Genomic DNA, 27,552 nt, shown 5'->3' on the forward strand with positions numbered 1-27,552 from the left:
CCAGACACCCCCAGCTCCTCCCCGACAACCCCAGCTCCTCCCCGACAACCCCAGACACCCCCAGCTCCTCCCCGACAACCCCAGCACCTCCCCAGACACCCCCAGCACCTCCCCAGACACCCCCAGCACCTCCACAGACACACCAGCACCTCCACAGACACCCCCAGCTCCTCCCCGACAACCCCAGCACCTCCCCAGACACCCCAGCACCTCCCCAGACACCCCAACACCCCAGGACCTCCCCCCACACCCACAGCCACACCTGCTCCACACCAGACGCCACCTCCTAGCGACCCCCACATATGTCCACCCACAGCTCCCGCGCATACAACCAAACATCGCCGCCACCAACTATGATAAACGAGACATTTTGTTACACATGAACAAGACGTGGTGGAGCTGATCCTATCACCCGCGAGAGGCTGATTGGTCCCGGTGAAACTCATGCATATATATACGTCCCATTATAATAATGCCTTTCTCGAGTAGGAAAACTTATTATGTCATAATGGTGTATAATATTACCACCAGACCTGGAGGCTGTAACCTCTCACCACGAGACCTGGAGCAACAGTGCTACAGCACTACAACAGCGGCTTTCGGTAAACAATATGAATCAAATAATAATACAATTATCACAAATATTATTACCCTGAGCCATACAGAGTTATCGCTAATGACCGCAACAGCTCGTCAATTATATAAATATTAACTCTTAACACTAAACAAATGAATTTGACATTCAGACAACTAGACACGAACCGTATAAAATGTTAAAGGTCTATTGAACTTGTTCATAGCCAGTGGACTGGTGTTTATCATCTTATACACACACACACACACACATAAATATATATATATATATATATATATATATATATATATATATATATATATATATATATATATATATATATATATATATATATATATATATATATATATATGTCGTACCTAGTAGCCAGAACGCACTTCTCAGCCTACTATGCAAGGCCCGATTTGCCTAATAAGCCAAGTTTTCATGAATTAATTGTTTTTCGACTACCTAACCTACCTAACCTAACCTAACCTAACTTTTTCGGCTACCTAACCAAACCTAACCTATAAAGATAGGTTAGGTTAGGTTAGGTAGGGTTGGTTAGGTTCGGTCATATATCTACGTTAATTTTAACTCCAATAAAAAAAAATGACCTCAAACATAATGAAATGGGTAGCTTTATCATTTCATAAGAAAAAAATTAGAAAAAATATATTAATTCAGGAAAACTTGGCTTATTAGGCAAATCGGGCCTTGAATAGTAGGCCAAAAAGTGAGTTCTGGCTACTAGGTACGACATATATATATATATATATATATATATATATATATATATATATATATATATATATATATATATATATATATATATATATATATATATATATATATATATATATATATATATATATATATATATATATATTCATCGAATCACCTCACATGATTCGATGATGGGGCCACGTGAGGAACACAAATGCGAACAAGCCTGAATGGATCCCAGGCCAATATGCAACTGAAAACTCCACATTCCAGAAGGATTCGAACCCAGACAGCCAGGAGCGCTATGCACCTTGGCGTACCTGGTACCTTAACCATTAGACCACACGACTGTACAAAAGGTAGTCGTGAGACTATTTATCAAAGATCCGACAGCGCTCGTTGGTAAGCTTGGGCATATAGATATTTCATCGAATCACCTCACTTGGTGATTTTACTGTTAGTTCCACTTTCTGTAGAACCTTCCATTTTTCTTTCGTGGAAAAGCGGAAAAAGTTCCACTTTTTCAGAACGACTTTTTATAAATCAATAAATTATAAGCAGGTTTGGGCAATAATATTGTTTAAGAAGCCTCAAAATAAAAACTAAATTAAACAGAACATTTCGATTTTCTACGTCAAAAGGTTAGTTAAGCACATGCATTATTACATCTACTTCTTCAAATAGTTGCAAATCAGTTATCGTAAATTACTATACTGTAATTGTAATTAATACATGTTGCATATATACACTGAGAGGTGTACCTCGCTTCTCGGTGTATGTACACTGAGTTTACTTTAGTAGTAGAGTATGTTCAGGACTAAAGTATACTTGAACAAATCCACAAGGGCCATGACGAGGATTCGAACCTACGTCCTCTCTCGGGACGTAAGTTCGGGATCCTCTCGGAGGTAGGTTCGAACCTTCGTCACGGCCCTTGTTGAATTGATTCATTTGATGCATAACGCTATTCTGATTTCTGTGTGTAATAAAGTATACTTGCTGGTTAGTTAGTATGCTATTGTGGCTTTAATAACCCTCCAAAGGTTGATAGGCCTTAAGCCTAACACCACACCAACCAGTTTCCTTTAAGACTGATAACGCATTAAACAATCTTGTGTGTGTGAGCCTATTCAACATCGCAAATTAATTAAGAAATACAAACGTGGGACTCCCTATGCAGATTCTTATATCCCAAATTATAAAGAGTTCTTAGTGATCAGTGGCTCGCGAGTTTTTATATATACATGTGAATGTATGTATGTATGTATATACATAAATACATACACATGTTGGTGGAGGAGGCTACACCGCCCCACCTGGGGACCACTGCTGGAGACGCCATACTGGTCAGTGTTGCCACCTTCACACCCACTTATACACATTTACCTCTGCTGTTTTAAGCCCTTTAGCCCAACAACAAACCAAAAGCAAAGTATGACTGACAATGTCCGCCACTCGTTACACAAATCACAAGTTTTATCAACATTCTTTTGTATATCACTTTTGTAAATAATTACTTAAAAAACTAAATTAACTAAGCTTAAAGAACTACAAGTACAGATAGAGATCTTTCCGGTTGAAAATATATTAACTTATTATCACTAACTTTCTTAGCAAAATGAACATTGAGGGTCTGTATCTCCCAAGCCTATATAGCGTGCCTCTCTAACCCTCTGTTCCAACCACCGCTAAAAAGAATGCAAAGGCCTATATGGTTCATAATAAACTAACCCGCTCTCGTTTGCTCTACAACCCAACACTTCTTCTTACACATTTCAAATGTTAAACTATTAATATTAAGTATCTCAGACATAAATTAAGTTTTTAAATCGCACAGAGGAGTGTGGAAAGAGTAAATATTAACGCCTTCTGGGGCTTTTACTAATTTGTATGAACTGTAGGCCTTGTGTGATGTCTACTGAAACAGCATTATATGGAGCTGGTCAGAGCCAAGTATAATGAGACCCAGCTTAAACTTCTCATTTGTCATCTAACAATATATTATAAATCACCAGCTGATTTCAAAGCCTATCTTAGCTGCAACTCTAAACATTTACCAAACAATCTAGAGAAGTGGTAAAATAAGCGGCCTCGCGTTATATTAAAGCCAAGATCAACATTGATCTTCTGTCAACTCAGAAAATAACAGACATAAGAGTTAGTTTAATGTTGGGTTTCAGGGCTTTCAACCTCTCGAGGGTTAATATGGCCACCACGAAAGTCTAAGACCAACCAGTAAGTGAACCGAAGTAAATCTCAAGAGTAAAAGTGAGCCACACCTGTGAGTGTATATAATAATATGGCTATACGTGTGTGGTTGGCGTCTTACCGTTGGCCTGAGTTGGTGCGAGTAAAGGAAGAGAGCAGAGGGAGACGACCAACACGGACAGCAGCAGCTGGAGAGGTTCTTCGTCCCGCGCGGGTCACCTCCCCTTTATATCCTTCCCACCAGTTGCCACATGCGCCTCTCAACACCTCAAAACATTGCATATTTATCCAAAATAATTCCATAATAACTGATAGTAATAAATATTCAGTATATCTGGCACTCTATAGGGACGAGTGGCTGGACATCTTAAGGAAAGGCGAGACATTAGGTCTTTAAGTGGCTACCTGAACAAGGACCAATCCCAGACTAGGAGCTGGGTGACGTCAGAGTGTGGGAGTGACCTCAGCAAGACAATTAAGAGTGTATAATATACGGTCCGCGACCCTTAACCTTTATGCCAAGTGCTGAAACATGCCTACCACTTCCCACCACCACAGTAACACTCACATACATACACATCTACATCTACCAATTGAACACACTGCATACATACATATATCTATATATAATTCGTTTTGTTTTGCGCCGCCTGTTAGTGTACCTGACTTGTGTACTGCTGTACACAAGTTAGGGATGGGCCAGTGTTCCGGCCTATTCCTACCCGCGCGCGCGCACACACACACACACACACACACACACACACACACACACACACACACACACACACACACACACACACACGTACGTCTTTCATGAAGACCTCGGCAAATAAGTGGATGAAGCAACACTTGGCAAATGGAATTTAGTGTGAATAAATGCCACGTTATGGAATGCGGAATAGAAGAAAAAGGTCTACACATAACCTAACAATTATGTGAAAAAACTTTAAAAAAAATCTGATAAAAAGATCTAAGGGTGATTCTAATTCGAAAACTGTCACCTGACGACCACATAAATAATATTGTGCGAGAGCCTATGATACACTTTCTAATTTCAGAATTGCTTTTAAATAAATGGAGGGTGAAATACTAAAGAAATTGTTCACGACCTTTGTGAAACCAAAGCAGTTGAATGGTGCCTATATCACCCGTTCTCGCACTTGCTTTTAGTCAATATTGGCTTATTTAATAAGTGCATATGTGACATACTAATTGATTGTGAATATTTTAGTTTACCTTGAAAAGCTTCATAGAAAACACCGACCTCACTTAACCTTCTTAGTATGTTAAGACAAGCATCTTATTGCTTCATATTTACAATTATTACTTAACCTATCAACTGTATAGGTTAAGTAATAATTGTAATTAAGAAGCAATAAGATGCTTATCTTAACAAACTAAGAAGGTTAGGTGAGGTCGGTGTTTTCTATGAAGACCTATCAACGGTATAGGTTAAGTAATAATTGTAATTAAGAAGCAATAAGTTTTATATATTTATCCAAAATAATTCCATAATAACTGATAGTAATAAATATTTACTATATCTGGCACTCTATAGGGACGAGTGGCTGGACATCTTAAGGAAAGGCGAGACATTAGGTCTTTAAGTGGCTACCTGAACAAGGACCAATCCCAGACTAGGAGCTGGGTGACGTCAGAGTGTGGGAGTGACCTCAGCAAGACAATTAAGAGTGTATAATATACGGTCCGCGACCCTTAACCTTTATGCCAAGTGCTGAAACATGCCTACCACTTCCCACCACCACAGTAACACTCAGATACATACGCATCTACCATATCTTAACATACTAAGAAGGTTAGGTGAAGTCGGTGTTTTCTATGAAGCTTTTCAAGGTAAACTAAAATATTCACAATCAATTAGTATGTCACATATGCACTTATTAAATAAGCCAATATTACTGTAAGCAAGTGCGAGAACGGGTTGCTATATCTTAAGGTGCACATCAATAAAACGGAAAAGGTGCAGAGACATACAACTAAATGGCTCCCGGAAATAAAGGACAAGAGCTACGAGGAGAGGTTAGAGGCATAAAATATGCCAAAACTAGAAGATAGAAGAAAAAGAGTAAATATGATTACTATGTACAAAATAGTTATGGGAAATGACAAAACTGATAGGGAAGAATTTCCAAGACCTGGAACTTCAAGAACAACATTATATGTTTTTTTAAATTTATGGCCATAGTTTAATAACTAAACAAAGCTGCCAAAGAAATAACAGAAAATTCGCTTTTGCAAACAGTGGTAGATGATTAGAACAAATTAGCGAGGTGGTGGTGGAGGCCAAAACTGTCAGTAGTCTCAAAGCGTTATATGACAGAGTGCTGGGAAGACAGGACACCACGAGTGTAGCTCTCATTCTGTAACTACACTTAGGTAATTACACACACATTCTCTTGCTCTCTCTCATTCCCATAAGCATTCTTCAATTAATTAGTTATTTGTAGGAGAATCATAATAGTTACTAATGTCTGGAACAGTAAATGTTGAAGCATATATAGTCTGTCACAGGCTGAACATATACCCTAGCAAAAACTCAAGAATCTGAAGATAAACAGAAACATATTTTTGGGGATAATATTCACTTACCGTCTTGCTCAATGCTCATTATTACAGGAGTGTTGTGTCAAGCCAAATGTGGTGCTACATAGTTTCCCCTAGCTTGGTGCCTTCTTTTGATAATTACTTGGCCACTTAAGGCACTTTACCTCAGCTACTGTACTTTAAATAATACATCAATTTCTGTATCTGTTTGTTCTACTTATGTTTGCTAGTGTCTTTAGCATGGAATAAATCCAGTGGTTGAAGTAAATTCTTAATTAACAGATTTTTATCAGATTCCTGTTCCAATTTAGTGGTTAACAATGCTTAAGGACTCTGTACTTGACAGAACTCACGCATGAGACTGATCACCAGGAGGAAACACTTTGTTAATGTAGCATCAACGAACTCTGCATCCACTGTCAGGTGCCTGAAACAATCGAACACTATCTCCTACATTGCTTCCGACACTATAGTGCCAGAGTAAATTTCAAACAAGAACTTATCTCACTTAAAATACCCTTTACCATCGAGCATATATTAGGAGGCGGTGACCACTCGTTACAAGAAAAATACCAAATAGTCAAAGCACTGGCTAAATATCTCCAATCGACCAACAAATTGGGTCACATCTGACCCGCGCCACATTTATACCTGGCGCCACCAACAGCTAAACACAGAAAACAAATGTTTCGTCGCAACACCAAGGATCAGCTGACGCCATAAACACAACACACCGCCCTACGGTGCGGCAAGTCTCCCTCTAACATCCACCTCTGTTTTAGTCGCCGCTCCTCTGTCTACAGCACAACGCAACAAGCACTTTTGAAACTCTTATCATCTTCAACATAAACGCCTCTACCAACATCTGTACTGGTGCAGTCATCGGGAGGACAAACCCTTCATGCAAACTGCACCTACTATCAAGAAGAAGAAGAATGTAGCAGTTAACACTTTTATTGAGAGTAATATTAACTGCATACCTTCCATAAGAAAAAGCTTTACTAGCATGAACAACCAAAAATAAAAAGTTTAAAAATGGAATGCAGTGATACAGAGCATTGATGATTGGTCACTTTTATTACAAAGAACATTTACACATCAGTTATACAATATTTATGCTTATTGCAATATCAAATTACAGTATACATTAAATAGACACCCATAACATTACTTTTCCTAAGATTTTTTTTTTTTACAAAATTAAAAAATTTGAATACAGTAATTTGTAATTCTTATGTATCATTATATACACTAAACCACTTAGTGCCAAGCCACACTTCACACATACAAGTGTGAGGGCCACCCATACTGTGTGAATACTGGTGACTCTCATTCATGCCTTTTCAATATTGTGTTCCCCATACAGAATTCAAAATACTACTTAGATAGTATTAAATTACATCAGGAAAATAAACTACATGTTGTTACAAAATCAAAAACAAGCCATTGGTGTAAAGAACAAAAATGCATTTGCCTTAAATTATTTTACATCTTTGAATTAATGCTTAGATTCATCTATTGTTTAGAGTGTATTAAGACAAATGGTGTGGGGAAACCATGCAACTCAACCCAAAACTGGCTTCCCTAATGTTATGCTCCATAATGAAGCCAAAATTATCTACCCACCACAATATGAATAGAAGAAATACTGTAAATTATGATACTTAATGCAATCAAAATTATACTTAATTAATTCTCCAAGGATACAACCATATAAGTGCGTGCTAATCCTTTACATAATTTGTTATTTTATTAAAGTCTAAAATACAGTGTACCTCTACCCAGCAGTAATTTAAGTGTCGAGAACTTTATTGAAGACACTACACTGTACTTACAAAATTTCAACTTAGGGACTACTATGAGACAAATTAACCCAACATCTCTAACCCATGTAAACTTTAATAAACAATGCTTGTTTAACTTTATAAATAATGATGCTGGATTGTACATCTAACATTGTAGTTAGGGCATGAATTATTAAAATGTATGTTCATTACAGTATAATGACAAACAGTGTGAGGGAACACTGCCCAGATTGTCCCAACCTCCTTAAGGCATCACAATTGCAAAGCAAATATGCAAACCACTACAGTAAGAGCAAATGTGCAAGCCTCTACAGTAAGAGCAAATGTGCAAACCACTACAGTAAGAGCAAATGTGCAAGCCTCTACAGTAAGAGCAAATGTGCAAACCACTACAGTAAGAGCAAATGTGCAAGCCTCTACAGTAAGAGCAAATGTGCAAACCACTACAGTAAGAGCAAATGTGCAAGCCTCTACAGTAAGAGCAAATGTGCAAACCACTACAGTAAGAGCAAATGTGCAAGCCTCTACAGTAAGAGCAAATGTGCAAACCACTACAGTAAGAGCAAATGTGCAAGCCTCTACAGTAAGAGCAAATGTGCAAGCCTCTACTGTAAGAGCAAATGTGCAAACCACTACAGTAAGAGCAAATGTGCAAGCCTCTACAGTAAGAGCAAATGTGCAAGCCTCTACAGTAAGAGCAAATGTGCAAGCCTCTACAGTAAGAGCAAATGTGCAAGCCTCTACAGTAAAAGGAAATGTGCAAGCCGCTACAGTAAGAGCAAATGTGTAAGCCTCTACAGTAAGAGCAAATGTGCAAGCCTCTACAGTAAGAGCAAATGTGCAAGCCTCTACAGTAAGAGCAAATGTGCAAGCCTCTACAGTGAGAGCAAATGTGCAAGCCTCTACAGTGAGAGCAAATGTACGAGCCTCTACAGTGAGAGCAAATGTGCAAGCCGCTACAGTGAGAGCAAATGTGCAAGCCTCTACAGTCAGAGCAAATGTGCAAGCCTCTACAGTAAGAGCAAATGTGCAAGCCTCTACAGTAAGAGCAAATGTGCAAGCCGCTACAGTAAGAGCAAATGTGCAAGCCTCTACAGTGAGAGCAAATGTGCAAGCTGCTACAGTAAGAGCAAATGTGCAAGCCTCTACAGTGAGAGCAAATGTGCAAGCCGCTACAGTAAGAGCAAATGTGCAAGCCTCTACAGTAAGAGCAAATGTGCAAGCTGCTACAGTAAGAGCAAATGTGCAAGCCTCTACAGTAAGAGCAAATGTGCAAGCCTCTACAGTAAGAGCAAATGTACAAGCTGCTACAGTAAGAGCAAATGTGCAAGCCTCTACAGTAAGAGCAAATGTGTAAGCTGCTACAGTAAGAGCAAATGTGCAAGCCTCTACAGTAAGAGCAAATGTGTAAGCTGCTACAGTAAGAGCAAATGTGCAAGCCTCTACAGTAAGAGCAAATGTGCAAACCACTACAGTAAGAGCAAATGTGCAAGCCTCTACAGTAAGAGCAAATGTGCAAGCTGCTACAGTAAGAGCAAATGTGCAAGCCTCTACAGTAAGAGCAAATGTGCAAGCCTCTACAGTAAGAGCAAATGTGCAAGCCTCTACAGTAAGAGCAAATGTGCAAGCCTCTACAGTAAGAGCAAATGTGCAAGCCTCTACAGTAAGAGCAAATGTGCAAGCCTCTACAGTAAGAGCAAATGTGCAAGCCTCTACAGTAAGAGCAAATGTGCAAGCCTCTACAGTAAGAGCAAATGTGCAAGCCTCTACAGTAAGAGCAAATGTGCAAGCCTCTACAGTAAGAGCAAATGTGCAAACCACTACAGTAAGAGCAAATGTGCAAGCCTCTACAGTAAGAGCAAATGTGCAAGCCTCTACAGTAAGAGCAAATGTGCAAACCACTACAGTAAGAGCAAATATGCAAGCCTCTACAGTAAGAGCAAATGTGCAAGCCTCTACAGTAAGAGCAAATGTGCAAGCCTCTACAGTAAGAGCAAATGTGCAAGCCTCTACAGTAAGAGCAAATGTGCAAGCCGCTACAGTAAGAACAAGGAACAACTACAGCACTCCACTCACATGGAAGAATAAAACAAATGTTTCAAGTGCTCCTTTGAGCATCTTTAAATACTTGGAGATGGTGAGTAAGTGAGTAATTAGCAAGGAAGATGATTCATATGTTAAATAATAGTGTAGTGAAGGCCATTCCCCTAATATAAAGAAAGGCAAATTCACATGACAAAAATCAGTCATCGAAGGTATACATTTTGAAATATAAAAAATACAACTGCCCAGTGCAAATACACTGGTGCTGATATGAGGATGATAATCATTAGTGAGAAAGATACTAAGGTAAAAATGATGCTGGTAAGGGAATGATAAGGATGTGGGTAGAGGAAGATATTAACGCTGGTAATGAGATTGATGCTGGTGAAGTAATGAGATTGATGCTGGTGAAGTAATGAGATTGATGCTGGTGAAGTAATGAGACTGATTCTTAACAGTATTAATATTGGAGCAGCAGAGTGGTTAATAGCAACCTGAATACCCCTAAAATATACAAATATTGTACAGAATATTTATTGTTTACCAGTATATACAGTACTGTATATATTAAGAACATATTATGATTAAACAAATAAGGAATTTAAATAATATGTTTACTTCCCATAAATAGAACACATGATTTAATATACTGTACTTCAAAGGTAAGTATATTTTTAACCTTAATTTTGAATATAAGTTGATTCTGTTAAATTTGGGAACTCACAATGATCTCTTTAGTTACTGGTCATGAAGATTTCTCCACTTGTTTAACACTCTTTAGTTACTGGTCATGAAGATTTCTCCACTTGTTTAACACTCTTCAGTTACTGGTCATGAAGATTTCTCCACTTGTTTAACACTCTTCAGTTACTGGTCATGAAGATTTCTCCACTTGTTTAACACTCTTCAGTTACTGGTCATGAAGATTTCTCCACTTGTTTAACACTCTTCAGTTACTGGTCATGAAGATTTCTCCACTTGTTTAACACCTGAATGATGACAACCAAGACCAACGCTGTCTGGGTTATCTACCATTTCTTCCTCTGCACACTTACTGGTCATGTCATCAATATCACACTCTTTATCTGCAGCATCTTTTCCTTCACCTTCACTGCTGCATTGGGAGGAGCCATCTAAATTATATGGTTTTCCAGCAATTTCTAGTACTTTTCGAAGATATGGAAGAAATTTATCATACAAATATATTATCCCATCTGCAGAAAAAAGAGATTGGTTACACTTTAAAACTTGCATTTAAATGTTCATAGTGAATTATATAGTAGGCCACTAATTGTGTGTGTGTGTGTGTGTTGGCGGTTTGTGAGAATATACCTATCCAATATATCATATACACACCAATAGTGCTACAAAATCCACTATATCTTCTAGTTAATAAATAAATACAAAAAAAATAACTGAGCTGTATAGAATTGTTAAAAACTTTATCAGAATATAGTCATTAGTTTCATTCAATAAACTCTTATAATTTGTAATAATACAAATATTGTATGTATTGAAAAATAAGCTTTCATTGATAATAAAATGCACAATAAATCAAGCTGACAAAATAGATCAATAAGTGTAAAAAAATTTTTAAATGGTACCTCAGTTGCTCTTATAGTCAGTGTATATAGTCCACCAAGGATAATTTACACCAATGGGTTCCATGTTACTGAACATCCCACCATAAAAATTAATTTTCAAATGACCTTGTAACATAAGTAGGGTTCTATGGTCTAATTGGTAGTGTAGCTCAGATATTTACATTGCTATTAATAAGAAAATCCACTGGGGCTCTGAGGTGATGTGAATCTGTGATCAAGGCATTGTCAGTCACACACACACACACACACACTACCACTGTACCACCACAATGGCTGGCAGCTGGCTGGTCGTTTGTTCGCGTCACCTTAGAACCCCAGTGGATTTTCTCATTGATGTATAATGTATCATGTTAGTGTGATTTTCTGTGTGTATCTGAAGTTAGGGCGTACGATGTTGAACTACTTTGCCTGCACCAGAGTGCTTGGGGGTCATACATAAAACTTAGACTGGCTTCAAGAGAGGCCTCCAGTCTTCCTGTAATTTCAGTAGAAATCAAGTTGTATGACTTTTAACAAGTAAGTGGTGGTACAGCGGCTGGCAATGCCTTTGTCACAGGTTCGCGTCACTTCAGAACGCCAGTGGATTTTATTTATATATATATATATATATATATATATATATATATATATATATATATATATATATATATATATGTCGTACCTAGTAGCCAGAACTCACTTCTCAGCCTACTATTCAAGGCCCGAATTGCCTAATAAGCCAAGTTTTCCTGAATTAATATATTTACTATAATTTTTTTTTTATGAAATGATAAAGCTACCCTTTTCTCTATGTATGAGGTCAAATTTTTTTATTGGAGTTAAAATTAACGTAGATATATGACCGAACCTAACCAACCCTACCTAACCTAACCTAACCTATATTTATAGGTAAGGTTAGGTTAGGTAGCCAAAAAAAGCTAGGTTAGGTTAGGTTAGGTAGGTTAGGTAGACGAAAAAACATTAATTCATGAAAACTTGGCTTATTAGGCAAATCGGGCCTTGAATAGTAGGCTGAGAAGTGCGTTCTGGCTATTAGGTACGACATATATATATATATATATATATATATATGTGTGTTTCATTGAATATGACCGCATATTCTGTATTTATTATTTTCTGGTTTAGGGCTTCTATCCCTCTAACTATTTTCTTAGCATCAGGGCTTAATAGAAATAGGAGTTCTCCAAAACTCATTTTCGTACTTTTAAGGTGAAGAAAAGAAGTGATTTACTATAGTGTGTATTACACTTATTTGTATAATTTGCACGACGTTTCGAACCTCCATGGTTCATTCTCAAGTGAACAGATCTTACAATACTAGTTGATTTTATACCCGCATTAGGTCAGGTGATAATACAATGAAGGTGAAAACATGGGGGGATACGTAAGGGATAAACATAGGGGCTGCAGAAGGCTTATTGGCCCATACGAGGCATCTCCTATCTAAACACAAAGATTAATCCAGTGTAATTGGCCTGTTATGTTGGACATTGTCTTCTGTGTTGGCATCGATATGTTCTTGTCTTGTCCTTACTCTCATGGTGGGTAGAGTAAATAGTTCCGTGATTTGGGTGTTCATGGTAGGTCGCTCTATTCTTATGTGAATTGCCTCAAGAATTTGTAATCTTCTTGAATCTTGGGTTTTGTCTATTATGCAAGTATTCTTGTTCAACATTTCTCTTGTTAGAGTAATGTCATGGGCTTGTCTCATGTGATTCCTAGGGGCACCAGATTGAAGATGGCATGTCAAACGCCTCGTCAGCTTGGTCGACGTCATACCTATGTACTTACATTGAAGGTTACATCCTTCGTGGGGGCAAGTGTACATGTATACAACGCTTGACTGCTGTAGAGGGTTCTCCGTCGGCTTCGGGCTGTTTTTGATAAGGAGTTCGGAAGTCTTCTTGGTTTTGTAGAATATTATCAGGGACCCCAGTGGATTTATTATATACCTGATAATATTCTACAAAACCAAGAAGACTTCCGAACTCCTTATCAAAAACAGCCCGAAGCCGACGGAGAACCCTCTACAGCAGTCAAGCGTTGTATACATGTACACTTGCCCCCACGAAGGATGTAACCTTCAATGTAAGTACATAGGTATGACGTCGACCAAGCTGACGAGGCGTTTGACATGCCATCTTCAATCTGGTGCCCCTAGGAATCACATGAGACAAGCCCATGACATTACTCTAACAAGAGAAATGTTGAACAAGAATACTTGCATAATAGACAAAACCCAAGATTCAAGAAGATTACAAATTCTTGAGGCAATTCACATAAGAATAGAGCGACCTACCATGAACACCCAAATCACGGAACTATTTACTCTACCCACCATGAGAGTAAGGACAAGACAAGAACATATCGATGCCAACACAGAAGACAATGTCCAACATAACAGGCCAATTACACTGGATTAATCTTTGTGTTTAGATAGGAGATGCCTCGTATGGGCCAATAAGCCTTCTGCAGCCCCTATGTTTATCCCTTATGTATCCCCCCATGTTTTCACCTTCATTGTATTATCACCTGACCTAATGCGGGTATAAAATCAACTAGTATTGTAAGATCTGTTCACTTGAGAATGAACCATGGAGGTTCGAAACGTCGTGCAAATTATACAAATAAGTGTAATACACTCTATAGTAAATCACTTCTTTTCTTCACCTTAAAAGTACGAAAATGAGTTTTGGAGAACTCCTATTTCTATTAAGCCCTGATGCTAAGAAAATAGTTAGAGGGATAGAAGCCCTAAACCAGAAAATAATAAATACAGAATATGCGGTCATATTCAATGAAACATGTTTGAAAGAAAACCTGCTGCCAGTATACACCAATATATATATATATATATATATATGCAATTGACGATCACAAAACACTGATCATTTTATGCGGAAAATCCACAGAGAAATATGAAATGAGGTGAACGTTTTGGCTTTGTTAAAGCCTTTGTCAACACCAGACTGACTAAGGAGAAGGGAGAAGGGGGATATATACATATATTCATATATTGTGTGTTCATGAGGCTTTTCTTTAATCTTTCATCCTTATTCTCTGACCACTTAATCCTCTTTGACCATTCTAAGCTAAGCTATACCTGTTTTTGGTTAATTACACCTGACCAACCCTAGGGATGGGTTGGTCAGGTGTCGGCCTATATATCCCCCTTCTCCCTTCTCCTTAGTCAGTCTGGTGTTGACAAAGGCTTTAACAAAGCCGAAACGTTCACCTCATTTCATATTTCTCTGTGGATTTTCCACACACACACACATATATATATATATATATATATATATATATATATATATATATATATATATATATATATATATATATATATATATATATTAAATATGACCGAAAAAGTAAGATTAATATTTCTAACACAAATTTTCTTAATCTTTCCTACATTTCTTTTCACTGTTGGAGGTAAATCAAAAATCAATTCTCCAAAATTCATTTTTATTTCTAGTCTGACGCGACACAAGCACGTTTCGTAAAACTTATTACATTTTCAAAGACTTTAGTTTACAAATACACAACTGAATAGAACTTACGCATCTCCGATTTTATATCTACATTTGAGAGAGGTGGATGGGGTGAGGTGGCATTAATAGGGTATTAATTTCATCAACACAAGACAGAACAAGAGGTGGTATTAATAGGGTATTAATTTCATCAACACAAGACAGAACACGAAACAATGGGTATTGAATAGAAGTGATTGTAGAAAGCCTATTGGTCCATATTTCTTGATGCTTCTATATTGGAGGGGAGTCTTGAGGTGGGTAGAATATAGTTGTGCATTAATTGGCTGTTGATTGCTGGTGTTGACTTCTTGATGTGTAGTGCCTCGCAAATGTCAAGCCGCCTGCTATCGCTGTATCTATCGATGATTTCTGTGTTTTTACTAGGATTTCTCTGGCGATGGTTTGGTTGTGGGAAGAGATTATATGTTCCTTAATGGAGCCCTGTTGCTTATGCATCGTTAAACGCCTAGAAAGAGATGTTGTTGTCTTGCCTATATACTGGGTTTTTTGGAGCTTACAGTCCCCAAGAGGGCATTTGAAGGCATAGACGACGTTAGTCTCTCTTAAAGTGTTCTGTTTTGTGTCTGGAGAGTTTCTCATGAGTAGGCTGGCCGTTTTTCTGGTTTTATAGTAAATTGTCAGTTGTATCTTCTGATTTTTGTCTGTAGGGATAACGTTTCTATTAACAATATCTTTCAGGACCCTTTCCTCTGTTTTATGAGCTGTGGAAAAGAAGTTCCTGTAAAATAGTCTAATAGGGGGTATAGGTGTTGTGTTAGTTGTCTCTTCAGAGGTTGCATGGCGTTTCACTTTCCTTCTTATGATGTCTTCCACGAAACCATTGGAGAAGCCGTTGTTGACTAGGACCTGCCTTACCCTACAGAGTTCTTCGTCGACTTGCTTCCATTCTGAGCTGTGGCTGAGAGCACGGTCGACATATGCGTTAACAACACTCCTCTTGTACCTGTCTGGGCAGTCGCTGTTGGCATTTAGGCACATTCCTATGTTCATTTCCTTAGTGTAGACTGCAGTGTGGAAACCTCCGCTCTTTCCCATGACTGTTACATCTAGAAAGGGCAGCTTCCCATCCTTTTCCATCTCGTAAGTGAAATGCAGCACGGAACTCTGCTCAAATGCCTCCTTCAGCTCCGGCAGATGTCTGACATCAGGTACCTGTGTAAAAATGTCGTCAACATACCTGCAGTATATGGCCGGTTTCAAGTTCATGTCGACTAAGACTTTTTGCTCGATGGTACCCATGTAGAAGTTTGCAAACAGGACACCTAGGGGAGAACCCATGGCGACCCCATCTACTTGCTTATACATGTGCCCATCCGGGCTCAAGAAGGGTGCCTTTTTAGTACAAGCTTGGAGTAGTTTCCTCAGAATATTTTCTGGTATGTCAACAGGAGTACAGGCTGGATCACGATACACTCTGTCGGCTATCATCCCGATTGTCTCGTCCACAGGTATGTTGGTAAACAGCGATTCTACGTCCAACGAGGCTCTTATCCCTGTGGCCCGTGTGCCCCGCAGTAAGTCAACAAATTCCTTTGGAGACTTCAGGCTGAAGGCGCAAGGAACATAAGGAGTCAGCAGGCCGTTGAGTCGCTTCGCCAGTCTGTACGTGGGTGTGGGTATCTGGCTAATGATTGGCCGAAGTGGGTTTCCAGGCTTGTGTGTCTTGACATTTCCATACGCATATCCAGGTTTATATTCCCCAATGATCTTTGGCAGGTGGAGTCCGGATTTCTTGGCATTCACAGTTTCGATCAGTTTGTTGACCTTTGCTTTTAATTCGGCTGTAGTGTCCTTCGTTACCCTTTGGAACTTAGTTTGGTCAGAGAGTATGATGTTCATTTTCGCCAGATATTCGTCTTTTTTAAGAATGACATATATTGGCGACTTGTCACCTCTCCTGACAACTATCTCCTTGTTCTCACGAAGGCTTTTAGCTGCCGCTTTGAGCTCGGGGGACAGTATGGTGCTTCTGTAATTGCCTCGATTCTTTCCTCCTTCTGCAATAAGTTCTGCTTGTAAGGTATCTTTGGTAGTGACCTTCTTTTGTGTCTCGAGGTCGAATATGTCGTCCAACAGGATTTCCAACTCTACTTTCCGGCCATTTCACTCGGTCTGGACATAACATGACAGTTTATGCCCAGATTTAGGAGAGTGACTTGGTCCTCAGTGAGGTTAATTCCTGCAAGGTTCAGGAAGCCATCTCTTGGTCGTGGAATTGCCATAGGTCCTCCATATAATGTTGTTAGTTTCTTGATAATCCTTGTTTCAGTGCTGAGGTGATGTCGGTCTGTGAGGATGTCGAGGTGTTGTTCAATGCGGGTACGGATACTTTCGTCGATGTTGCTATTTCTCCACTCGTTTGTAGCATGAAGTAGTTGCGTTTTGTTGTCTTTGATTTCATTCTCTGCCTTGTATATCTGATCACGAATCAGATCCTGGCGATATTTTATCGTGAAGGCTTGATTCCTTGCTGCTGGGTCGTGCGCTTTAATATTAGTATATTTTGGTAGCAGTCTTTCCTGTAGACATATATTATTAAATTAATTAATACAGCCAATTAATGCACAACTATATTCTACCCACCTCAAGACTCCGCTCCAATATAGAAGCATCAAGAAATATGGACCAATAGGCTTTCTACAATCACTTCTATTCAATACCCATTGTTTCGTGTTCTGTCTTGTGTTGATGAAATTAATACCCTATTAATACCACCTCTTGTTCTGTCTTGTGTTGATGAAATTAATACCCTATTAATGCCACCTCTCTCAAATGTAGATATAAAATCAGAGATGCGTAAGTTCTATTCAGTTGTGTATTTGTAAACTAAAGTCTTTGAAAATGTAATAAGTTTTACGAAACGCGCTTGTGTCGCGTCAGACTAGAAATAAAAATGAATTTTGGAGAATTGATTTTTGATTTACCTCCAACAGTGAAAAGAAATGTACGAAAGATTGAGAAAATTCGGGTTAGAATTATTAATCTTACTTTTTCGGTCATATTTAATAATATATGTCTACAGGAAAGACTGCTACCAAAATATACTAATATTAAAGCGCACGACCCAGCAGCAAGGAATCAAGCCTTCACGATAAAATATCGCCAGGATCTGATTCGTTAACAGATATACAAGGCAGAGAATGAAATCAAAGACAACAAAACGCAACTACTTCATGCTACAAACGAGTGGAGAAATAGCAACATCGACGAAAGTATCCGTACCCGCATTGAACAACACCTCGACATCCTCACAGACCGACATCACCTCAGCACTGAAACAAGGATTATCAAGAAACTAACAACATTATATGGAGGACCTATGGCAATTCCACGACCAAGAGATGGCTTCCTGAACCTTGCAGGAATTAACCTCACTGCGGACCAAGTCACTCTCCTAAATCTGGGCATAAACTGTCATGTTATGTCCAGACCGAGTGAAATGGCCCGGAAAGTAGAGTTGGAAATCCTGTTGGACGACATATTCGACCTCGAGACACAAAAGAAGGTCACTACCAAAGATACCTTACAAGCAGAACTTATTGCAGAAGGAGGAAAGAATCGAGGCAATTACAGAAGCACCATACTGTCCCCCGAGCTCAAAGCGGCAGCTAAAAGCCTTCGTGAGAACAAGGAGATAGTTGTCAGGAGAGGTGACAAGTCGCCAATATATGTCATTCTTAAAAAAGACGAATATCTGGCGAAAATGAACATCATACTCTCTGACCAAACTAAGTTCCAAAGGGTAACGAAGGACACTACAGCCGAATTAAAAGCAAAGGTCAACAAACTGATCGAAACTGTGAACGCCAAGAAATCCGGACTCCACCTGCCAAAGATCATTGGGGAATATAAACCTGGATATGCGTATGGAAAGGTCAAGACACACAAGCCTGGAAACCCACTTCGGCCAATCATTAGCCAGATACCCACACCCACGTACAGACTGGCGAAGCGACTCAACGGCCTGCTGACTCCTTATGTTCCCTGCGCCTTCAGCCTGAAGTCTCCAAAGGAATTTGTTGACTTACTGCAGGGCACACGGGCCACAGGGATAAGAGCCTCGTTGGACGTAGAATCGCTGTTTACCAACGTACCTGTGGACGAGACAATCGGGATGATAGCCGACAGAGTGTATCGTGATCCAGCCTGTACTCCTCTTGACATACCATAAAATATTCTGAGGAAACTACTCCAAGCTTGTACTAAAGAGGCACCCTTCTTGAGCCCGGATGGGCACATGTATAAGCAAGTAGATGGGGTCGCCATGGGTTCTCCCCTAGGTGTCCTGTTTGCAAACTTCTACATGGGTACCATCGAGCAAAAAGTCTTAGTCAACATGAACTTGAAACCGGCCATATATTCCAGGTATGTTGACGACATTTTTACACAGGTACCTGATGTCAGACATCTGCAGGAGCTGAAGGAGGCATTTGAGCAGAGTTCCGTGCTGCGTTTCACTTACGAGATGGAAAAGGATGGGAAGCTGCCCTTTCTAGATGTAACAGTCATGGAAAAGAGCGGAGGTTTCCACACTGCAGTCTACACTAAGGAAACGAACATAGGAATGTGCCTAAATGCCAACAGCGACTGCCCAGACAGGTACAAGAGGAGTGTTGTTAACGCATATGTCGACCGTGCTCTCAGCCACAGCTCAGAATGGAAGCAAGTCGACGAAGAACTCTGTAGGGTAAGGCAGGTCCTAGTCAACAACGGCTTCTCCAATGGTTTCGTGGAAGACATCATAAGAAGGAAAGTGAAACGCCATGCAACCTCTGAAGAGACAACTAACACAACACCTATACCCCCTATTAGACTATTTTACAGGAACTTCTTTTCCACAGCTCATAAAACAGAGGAAAGGGTCCTGAAAGATATTGTTAATAGAAACGTTATCCCTACAGACAAAAATCAGAAGATACAACTGACAATTTACTATAAAACCAGAAAAACGGCCAGCCTACTCATGAGAAACTCTCCAGACACAAAACAGAACGCTTTAAAAGAGACTAACGTCGTCTATGCCTTCAAATGCCCTCTTGGGGACTGTTAGCTCCAAAAAACCCAGTATATAGGCAAGACAACAACATCTCTTTCTAGGCATTTAACGATGCATAAGCAACAGGGCTCCATTAAGGAACATATAATCTCTTCCCACAACCAAACCATCGCCAGAGAAATCCTAGTAAACAACACAGAAGTCATCGATAGATACAGCGATAGCAGGCGGCTTGACGTTTGCGAGGCACTACACATCAAGAAGTCAACACCAGCAATCAACAGCCAATTAATGCACAACTATATTCTACCCACCTCAAGACTCCGCTCCAATATAGAAGCATCAAGAAATATGGACCAATAGGCTTTCTACAATCACTTCTATTCAATACCCATTGTTTCGTGTTCTGTCTTGTGTTGATGAAATTAATACCCTATTAATACCACCTCTTGTTCTGTCTTGTGTTGATGAAATTAATACTCTAATAATGCCACCTCACCCCATCCACCTCTCTCAAATGCAGATATAAAATCGGAGATGCGTAAGTTCTATTCAGTTGTGTATTTGTAAACTAAAGTCTTTGAAAATGTAATAAGTTTTACGAAACGCGCTTGTGTCGCGTCAGACTAGAAATAAAAATGAATTTTGGAGAATTGATTTTTGATTTCCTCCAACAGTGAAAAGAAATGTACGAAAGATTGAGAAAATTCGTGTTAGAATTATTAATCTTACTTTTTCGGTCATATTTAATAATATATGTCTACAGGAAAGACTGCTACCAAAATATACTAATATATATATATATATATATATATATACAGTGGTACCTCGCATAACGATTGCCCCAAAAGACGAATATTTTGGGTAACGAACGGCCCGATCGGCGTCAAATCGTCCCTTATGACGAACGCTGGTTTGAGTAACGTCAACACCACATGGTGGGGTCGCGCTGCTTCTTGCACATTCTTAGACGCCTCCGACGATGCACATAAATTATGTTGTTCTTGTTTAAAGATGCTAATGATGCTGGGATATAAAAGGATGACTACTGAGATGTTGCAAAGCATTGACGTTTTTGTAGGAAAAAAACCAGCGTTGAATGTAATGAAACGCCATTTTCTGGGTGAGTCCCGGAGGCTCCCCGGAGCTATCCCAGGCTGATATGCTAATGTCAGACTTTGGCATCAGTCATGTGTATGGAGTTCTTAGGCCTACCGGGGACCACGGCCAGAACCGGGCCCCCTCAGAGAGGCAAGGGGAGCAATGGCCTATAGAAGCCCCCCGTGTAGTTGGAAGCATTCTATGTCTGCCATCGACCGGAACAGGCACCCAGAAAGGTAAGCGCCCCAAAACAAACCCCTATTCTGGTTAAAATTGCTACCTAAAACCGAACTAGTGGATAGAACTCCCCAACCGAAAACAAGCAAACTAGTGTGACGTCACACACTGCCGCGCCGCTGTCTGCGCAGCTCCCCCCTCCCCGGGAGGGGGAAGGGGGAGCCCCAGACCCCCCGCGCCGGCTACCCACACCTCAGTTCTTGAGGCTGGATGTCAAAAACGCGAAAAACCGCCGACCGGAGGGAGGGAGGGATGCCGGGGAGCCTCCGGGACTCACCCAGAAAATGGCGTTTCATTACATTCAACGCTGGTTTTCTGGGGGGAGCCCCGTCGGCTCCCCGGAGCTAACTACCCACAGACAGAAAAAGAGGGACTTACCCGGGAGGCGGTCGTCGCTCACCCCTCAACTCGAAGCCGAGACAACTGGCTGCAACCGCCGACCCAAAGCAACACAGGCCCGACGAGGCCCAGGGACATTCACAAGGTAACGCGCAGCCAGGACCCTGTTCGACCGCCAAAATCCCCGCGCCCGAATATCAGACCAAGACATATTCCCAAAGACGGCAGCAAGAGCCGCGAACTTACGAACGTCATGGGCACGGGGATAGACCGCAGGCTGGCTGGACCTAATAACCCTGCGGACGACCTGAGAGACCCGAACCCGCGAACAGGTAAGAAGGGAAACCGGATCAACCCACAGCGCGTCCCCGGACACAGAAGCTGTGGCGCGCAAATAACGGCGAAGCGCCGCAACCGGACACAAAACATGATGCACCCCCGGCCTGACCAACCAAGCATCAACCACCCATGGACCCCTCCGGAACGCAGCAGTCTCATTCTTCGCCAGAAAAGAAGGAGACGGCTGCAAACGAACAAAACTATCACCACGACCAAAAGAGCAGAAACCCCTGCGCCGGAGGAGAGCATGAAGCTTCCCTACCCGACCCCCAGAGGCCAAAGCCAACAAGAAAAGTGCCTTGGAAAAACAATCTTGGACCGAAGGGGCCACAACGAAACGAGGAGATGAAAGGAAAGCGAGCACTCTGTCCAAAGACCAGGACGGCTCAGGCGACGCATGAGCAGGCCGGAGGTGAAACAATGCACGAGACAGCTTGAGAAACGGCGCAGACGTAACACCGATACCGAAAGCAAGCTGAAGCGGCTCCGCCAGCGCCGCACGATACGAAGCGACAGTGTTAGGCATAAGATGACGGTCCTGAAACAACCACGAGAGGAAGGACAAGACCACCCGAACAGACAAGGAGCTAACACGACGAAGACGCAAAAAGAAACGGAAGGACCGCCAGGAAACTTCATACTGCCGCCGAGAAGAAGCCCTCAGGTGGGACACCAACAAGGAGGCCACCTGATCACCAGCGATGATGATAGACTCGAGTCAAAAAAACCATACGCGAAGACTCGAGGAGAAGATCGAACCAGCTACGTGACGTACCGGCCCGATCTGCTGGAAGAGGCGGAGCCGCGGGAAAACCCTCGGGTTCGGACACCGAGCAACCAGCGCCTGAAACCAAGGCTGGGCCGGCCACCAAGGGGCCAGAAGGACAACTCTCCCCCGGTAAGTCTCTAAGCGAGTCAGGACCTGGAGCAACAGCCGAACCGGGGGAAAGAGGTACAGGAACCCCCACCTCGACCAGTCTAGCCGAAAGGCATCGACCCCGACGGCCTCGCAATCGGGGAAGGGCGCCGCATAAACGGGAAGACGCTGCGACCACGCCGACGCGAAGAGGTCCACTTCGGGGCGCCTGAACGTCTGGCAAAGCCAACGGAAGGACTCGTCGTCGACCGTCCACTCCGTGGAGAGGGGAACGAAGCGAGACAGGGCGTCGGCCAAGACGTTGGACACGCCCCGTACGTGAACCGCCAGGAGAGCCAAACCCCGAGAACTCAGCAGATGAGTCACCCAAAGCGACCAACCCCAAAGAGACAAGGACCGCATCGAACCCCCGCGGTTCAGGCAATGAACCACCGGAGAGCAGTCCGAATGGAGCCGAATCGTCGATCCGCGGGCCACCCGAATCCTCCCCAGAGCAAACCACACCGCCGCGAACTCCCGCACCGTACTGTGAGCTCGACGGAAGGACGGATCCCAACGCCCCTGGCCGGCCTGGTGAGCACTGGTCACAAAACCCCAGCCGAGAGACGACACATCCGTGTACACATCGAGCGAGGGCTCGGGTAGGCGCCAAGGCACTGAACCCCGAAAAACCCGAAGAGGAAGCCGGTGACGCAGCAACCGACGCAAGTCCCCCGGGGGTCGAACTCTGCGATCGCAAGAGAGGCGGAAGGGGGAACCCCGAAGGAACCAGAACAGCCGTCGAAGCCAAACCCGACCCGGCGGGTAGACCACCATCGCGAAGTTCAGGCTCCCGCACAGCCCCTCGAGCAACCGCCGGGTGACCCGAGGGCCCTCCAGAAACAGATGAAGGCGGGACTGCAGCCGCAGGAGAGACTCCGGAGGGAGAGACAAGGAGGCGGTTCGAGAGTCCCACACGAGACCCAGCCAAGTCCGAACCTGAGAGGGAACCAGATGGGACTTCCTCCAGTTCACCAAGAACCCGAACCCGGCGAGCTGGGAAAGAACCAAATCCCTGGCTAGCAAGCAAGCTGACTGGCTGGGAGCCCAAACCAGCCAGTCGTCGAGGTAGGCCAACACCCGAACACCTAAGAGACGCAAACGAGCCACCACAACCCGTGTAAGGCGTGTGAACACGCGAGGTGCCAGGTTCAACCCGAACGGGAGACAACGAAAGCGGTAACTCAGACGCCCCACTACAAAACCGAGCCAGTCCCTGAACCGCGGATGAATCGGGACATGCCAATAAGCGTCCCGGAGGTCCAGGGACACCATCCAAGCTCCCGGCTCCAAGAGGAGCCGAACCTGAGACAGCGTAGTCATCCGAAAGGAGGGGCAAAGAACCCAGGGGTTCAGACGGGACAAGTCCAGAATGAACCGCAGGTCCGCGCAGTCCCGTTTCGGAACCGGAAACAGACGGGAAACCCATCTGAGGGACGACGTCGTTTCGACGACGCCCAAGCGTACCCACTCCAAGACGACTCGACAGAGCGCAGGGGAAGAAGCCTGCCCTGCCAGCCCCGACCCCCCAAAGGGGGGAGGGGCCACCCAACGCCACCGCAGGCCGCGAGACACGACCCGAAAAGGCCCACGAATCGTGGGACCAGGCGCGGGCGAACAGCGCAAGCCGCCCCCCCATTGCCCCGTCAAGGGGGCAAACCGCGAAAGGGCCGGCGACCCTTACGAGACCCAGAACCCCGCACAGCGCGAACACCGCGCCGACCAGACGAGGGAGGGTCCGCAGGAGGAGCCAACCCCAAACCTGACACCAGAGGCCTACCACGACGAGAGGAACCCCGAGCCCTGGCACGACCTTTCCGGGAAGACCCACCCCGGGACCCCCGGAAAACCAACAAGTCCGACATCGGACGACAAGCCGCCGACGCAGCGTGAATAAACTGCGCCACGGCCGACTCCCCAAACAGGAGAGGACAAAAAGGTGAAGAACGCCTAAGAGCCAGAGCCCAAGCAGATTCCACGGAGGAACCCAGCACCGCCTGCCGACACGCGAGACGGGAAGCATAGAACAGGGAAACCGCATCCCGCAAAATCGGCGTGAACAGCTTCAACAAGGCAGCCGACGAACGCGCAGCCGAGGACAAGGTGCCGGACCCCGGGACGGACCCAAGCGTCCCCACATCCTCCACGAGCCAATCCGAAGACTGCTCCAGGAGGGAAAAGAACCGCAAGGCCGAACACAAAAGGCCCCGGGCGCGCAAGTCCTCCGCCACGAGCGCCGCCGAAAGGGAGGGAACCTGCACATGGAGCTGAAGAACGCCCACATCGCGGGGAAGGGCAGGGGCAAACAAGCACTCATTCAGGTACTCAAGTTCACCCCCCAGGAAAACCTGAAGCACCGTGGAAGCTTCCCGCCACTCCAGCGTGCGGGAACGACAGAAGGAATGCCAGGAATCCAGACCAAACAAGGGGCAGTCTGCTAGCCAGGACGACTCCGGAACCTCGTAACGGAGCCAGAAAGGGAACGAAGTCCCAAACCTGAACGTGGACGGATCCATTTCCGAGGCATAATCCGGGTCACGCAGGAGGTAAGCTGCAAAGGCCGCTCGCACCACACCAGGTTGGATGCGATAAGCCGAAAACCTCCGGAAGGACGGAACCGACATACCCGGGGGAACACGGAACCGAACCCGGGGAGGGGCCGACACCAAATCCAACTCGTACGCAGAGGGGGGAAAAGAAAACCCCACTCCTTGTAACAATAAGCCCCGCTCAGTGGGAAGAAAAACCCAGGCGGGGTCCAGCGGGGCCCAAGGCCCCCAAGTCAGCCCCTCCCCAGCCTCGAGGTCCGTCACCACAGGACCCGAGGCCGAGTCCTCTCCCCAAGCCCCGACCCCACAAGACAAGGACGGAGCAGCCGGAAAAGCTGGAGGAAGGTGGGCCCACTGGTCAGACCCTGAAGCTTCGGCCGGGAGACAAGACTCGAATGCCTCTGCCGCCCCCCCGGAAGGGGCAACCCCCGAAGCTGCCCGAGTCTCGAGATCAAGTAACCCCTGCTCCGACCCCGAAACCCTCAGACGCTTCGGGGCCGGAAGCAGGGGCGGGGGACCAGAACGAACAGAAGGGGAAGGACGAGGAGGTGCGGACTGAACCAGGATCGAAGCGACCCCCACCCCCAAGTCCGGGTCTCGAAAAGCAAAGCGGGGCAGCCCCGGGGCATCCGGGGAAGCAACCAACCGAGCGCGTTGCAACAGACGAAACCTAGACTGCAACTCACGTGCTGCCCGTACCAGAATAGAATCATCAGAGGATTGGGTAAATTGAGTCACAAGCAAGCAGCAACACTCACAGGACTCAGGGTCGAAAGTATCACCGACCCAACAGGCAGTGTGGCAGAGGCAAAAACAATGAGGGTCACCCTGAGACAAGGGGACCGAGCAACCCTCAAACTCGCACACAGCGAGTGGGGACTCCGGGGTCACATCCATCGGACCCACGCGCCCCCTAGGGGATTCCCAGGGTCCTGAGCGTTTACTTTAAGAGGACTCGCGCTCAGGTAGTCCCAGGCAGGGTGCTGCAAACCGGCGCCCAAAACTACCAAGCAAACTTCTAAAGCTGAACCCCAGGGACGTGTACACTCACGGGGACCTAGCAGGGGGCGCCATCGAGGAGAACAGTGGAAGGGCAAAAACAAACTGAATAAAATGACAGAACCCCCCACCAGGCAAAAACAAAAAGAAAAACAAAACCCCGCAAGAGGACAGCGAACCCCAAGGAACAGAGCCGGCCGCGATGTCGGGAAATACAAGCTGAGCAGCACCCTGCGCCCCTACCAGTGCAAACTGCCTCTTACCTGCCGGTAACAAGGGAGAACAGAACACCCAAGAGCCCAACAGGCGGCCGAAAAACCGAAAGGTAAAACGGACCAGCAGAGGCAGACCCCGAGGAGCCTGTGGAAGGTGGCCCCAAGCCCCAAGGGCAGTACTTACAGGGCACCTAGGGAAGGCAGCCCTAGGCGCATGCAGCCCGAGTACTGAAGATAACTCCTGGCTCTCGCACCCACAAAACTAACACCACACGCAAAGCACAGTGCAGTAGCGACACCGGAGCCAGAGCACACGACCATCGCCTATAGCATCAGCCTCAAGAACTGAGGTGTGGGTAGCCGGCGCGGGGGGTCTGGGGCTCCCCCTTCCCCCTCCCGGGGAGGGGGGAGCTGCGCAGACAGCGGCGCGGCAGTGTGTGACGTCACACTAGTTTGCTTGTTTTCGGTTGGGGAGTTCTATCCACTAGTTCGGTTTTAGGTAGCAATTTTAACCAGAATAGGGGTTTGTTTTGGGGCGCTTACCTTTCTGGGTGCCTGTTCCGGTCGATGGCAGACATAGAATGCTTCCAACTACACGGGGGCTTCTATAGGCCATTGCTCCCCTTGCCTCTCTGAGGGGGCCCGGTTCTGGCCGTGGTCCCCGGTAGGCCTAAGAACTCCATACACATGACTGATGCCAAAGTCTGACATTAGCATATCAGCCTGGGATAGCTCCGGGGAGCCGACGGGGCTCCCCCCAGAAAGAAATGAAATGTCTG

The 27,552-nt window shown here is 44.1% G+C and overlaps 2 protein-coding genes across 7 annotated transcripts in view; both read right to left on the minus strand.

Moving 5' to 3' along the window:
• LOC138368168 (prohormone-1-like) overlaps window positions 1–3,782 on the minus strand; it is an 85,458-nt gene extending 81,676 nt beyond the window's left edge. For both annotated transcript variants that reach the window (XM_069330529.1, XM_069330528.1), the window contains exon 1: window positions 3,630–3,782. The gene's annotated coding sequence lies outside the window, so the exon portion shown is untranslated. The remainder of the gene's footprint in view (window positions 1–3,629) is intronic.
• Window positions 3,783–7,131: 3,349 nt separating this feature from the next.
• The window catches only part of LOC123761767 (glutamic acid-rich protein), an 85,303-nt gene continuing 64,882 nt past the window's right edge, over window positions 7,132–27,552 (minus strand). For all 5 annotated transcript variants that reach the window (XM_045747953.2, XM_045747958.2, XM_045747952.2 and 2 more), the window contains exon 9: window positions 7,132–11,135. In XM_045747953.2, the coding sequence (XP_045603909.1) occupies window positions 10,882–11,135 (254 nt within the window). In that variant the 3' untranslated portion in view covers window positions 7,132–10,881. The remainder of the gene's footprint in view (window positions 11,136–27,552) is intronic.

The sequence above is a fragment of the Procambarus clarkii genome, chromosome 24 (assembly GCF_040958095.1).
Source record: "Procambarus clarkii isolate CNS0578487 chromosome 24, FALCON_Pclarkii_2.0, whole genome shotgun sequence".
Classification (NCBI taxonomy): Eukaryota; Metazoa; Arthropoda; class Malacostraca; order Decapoda; family Cambaridae; genus Procambarus; species Procambarus clarkii.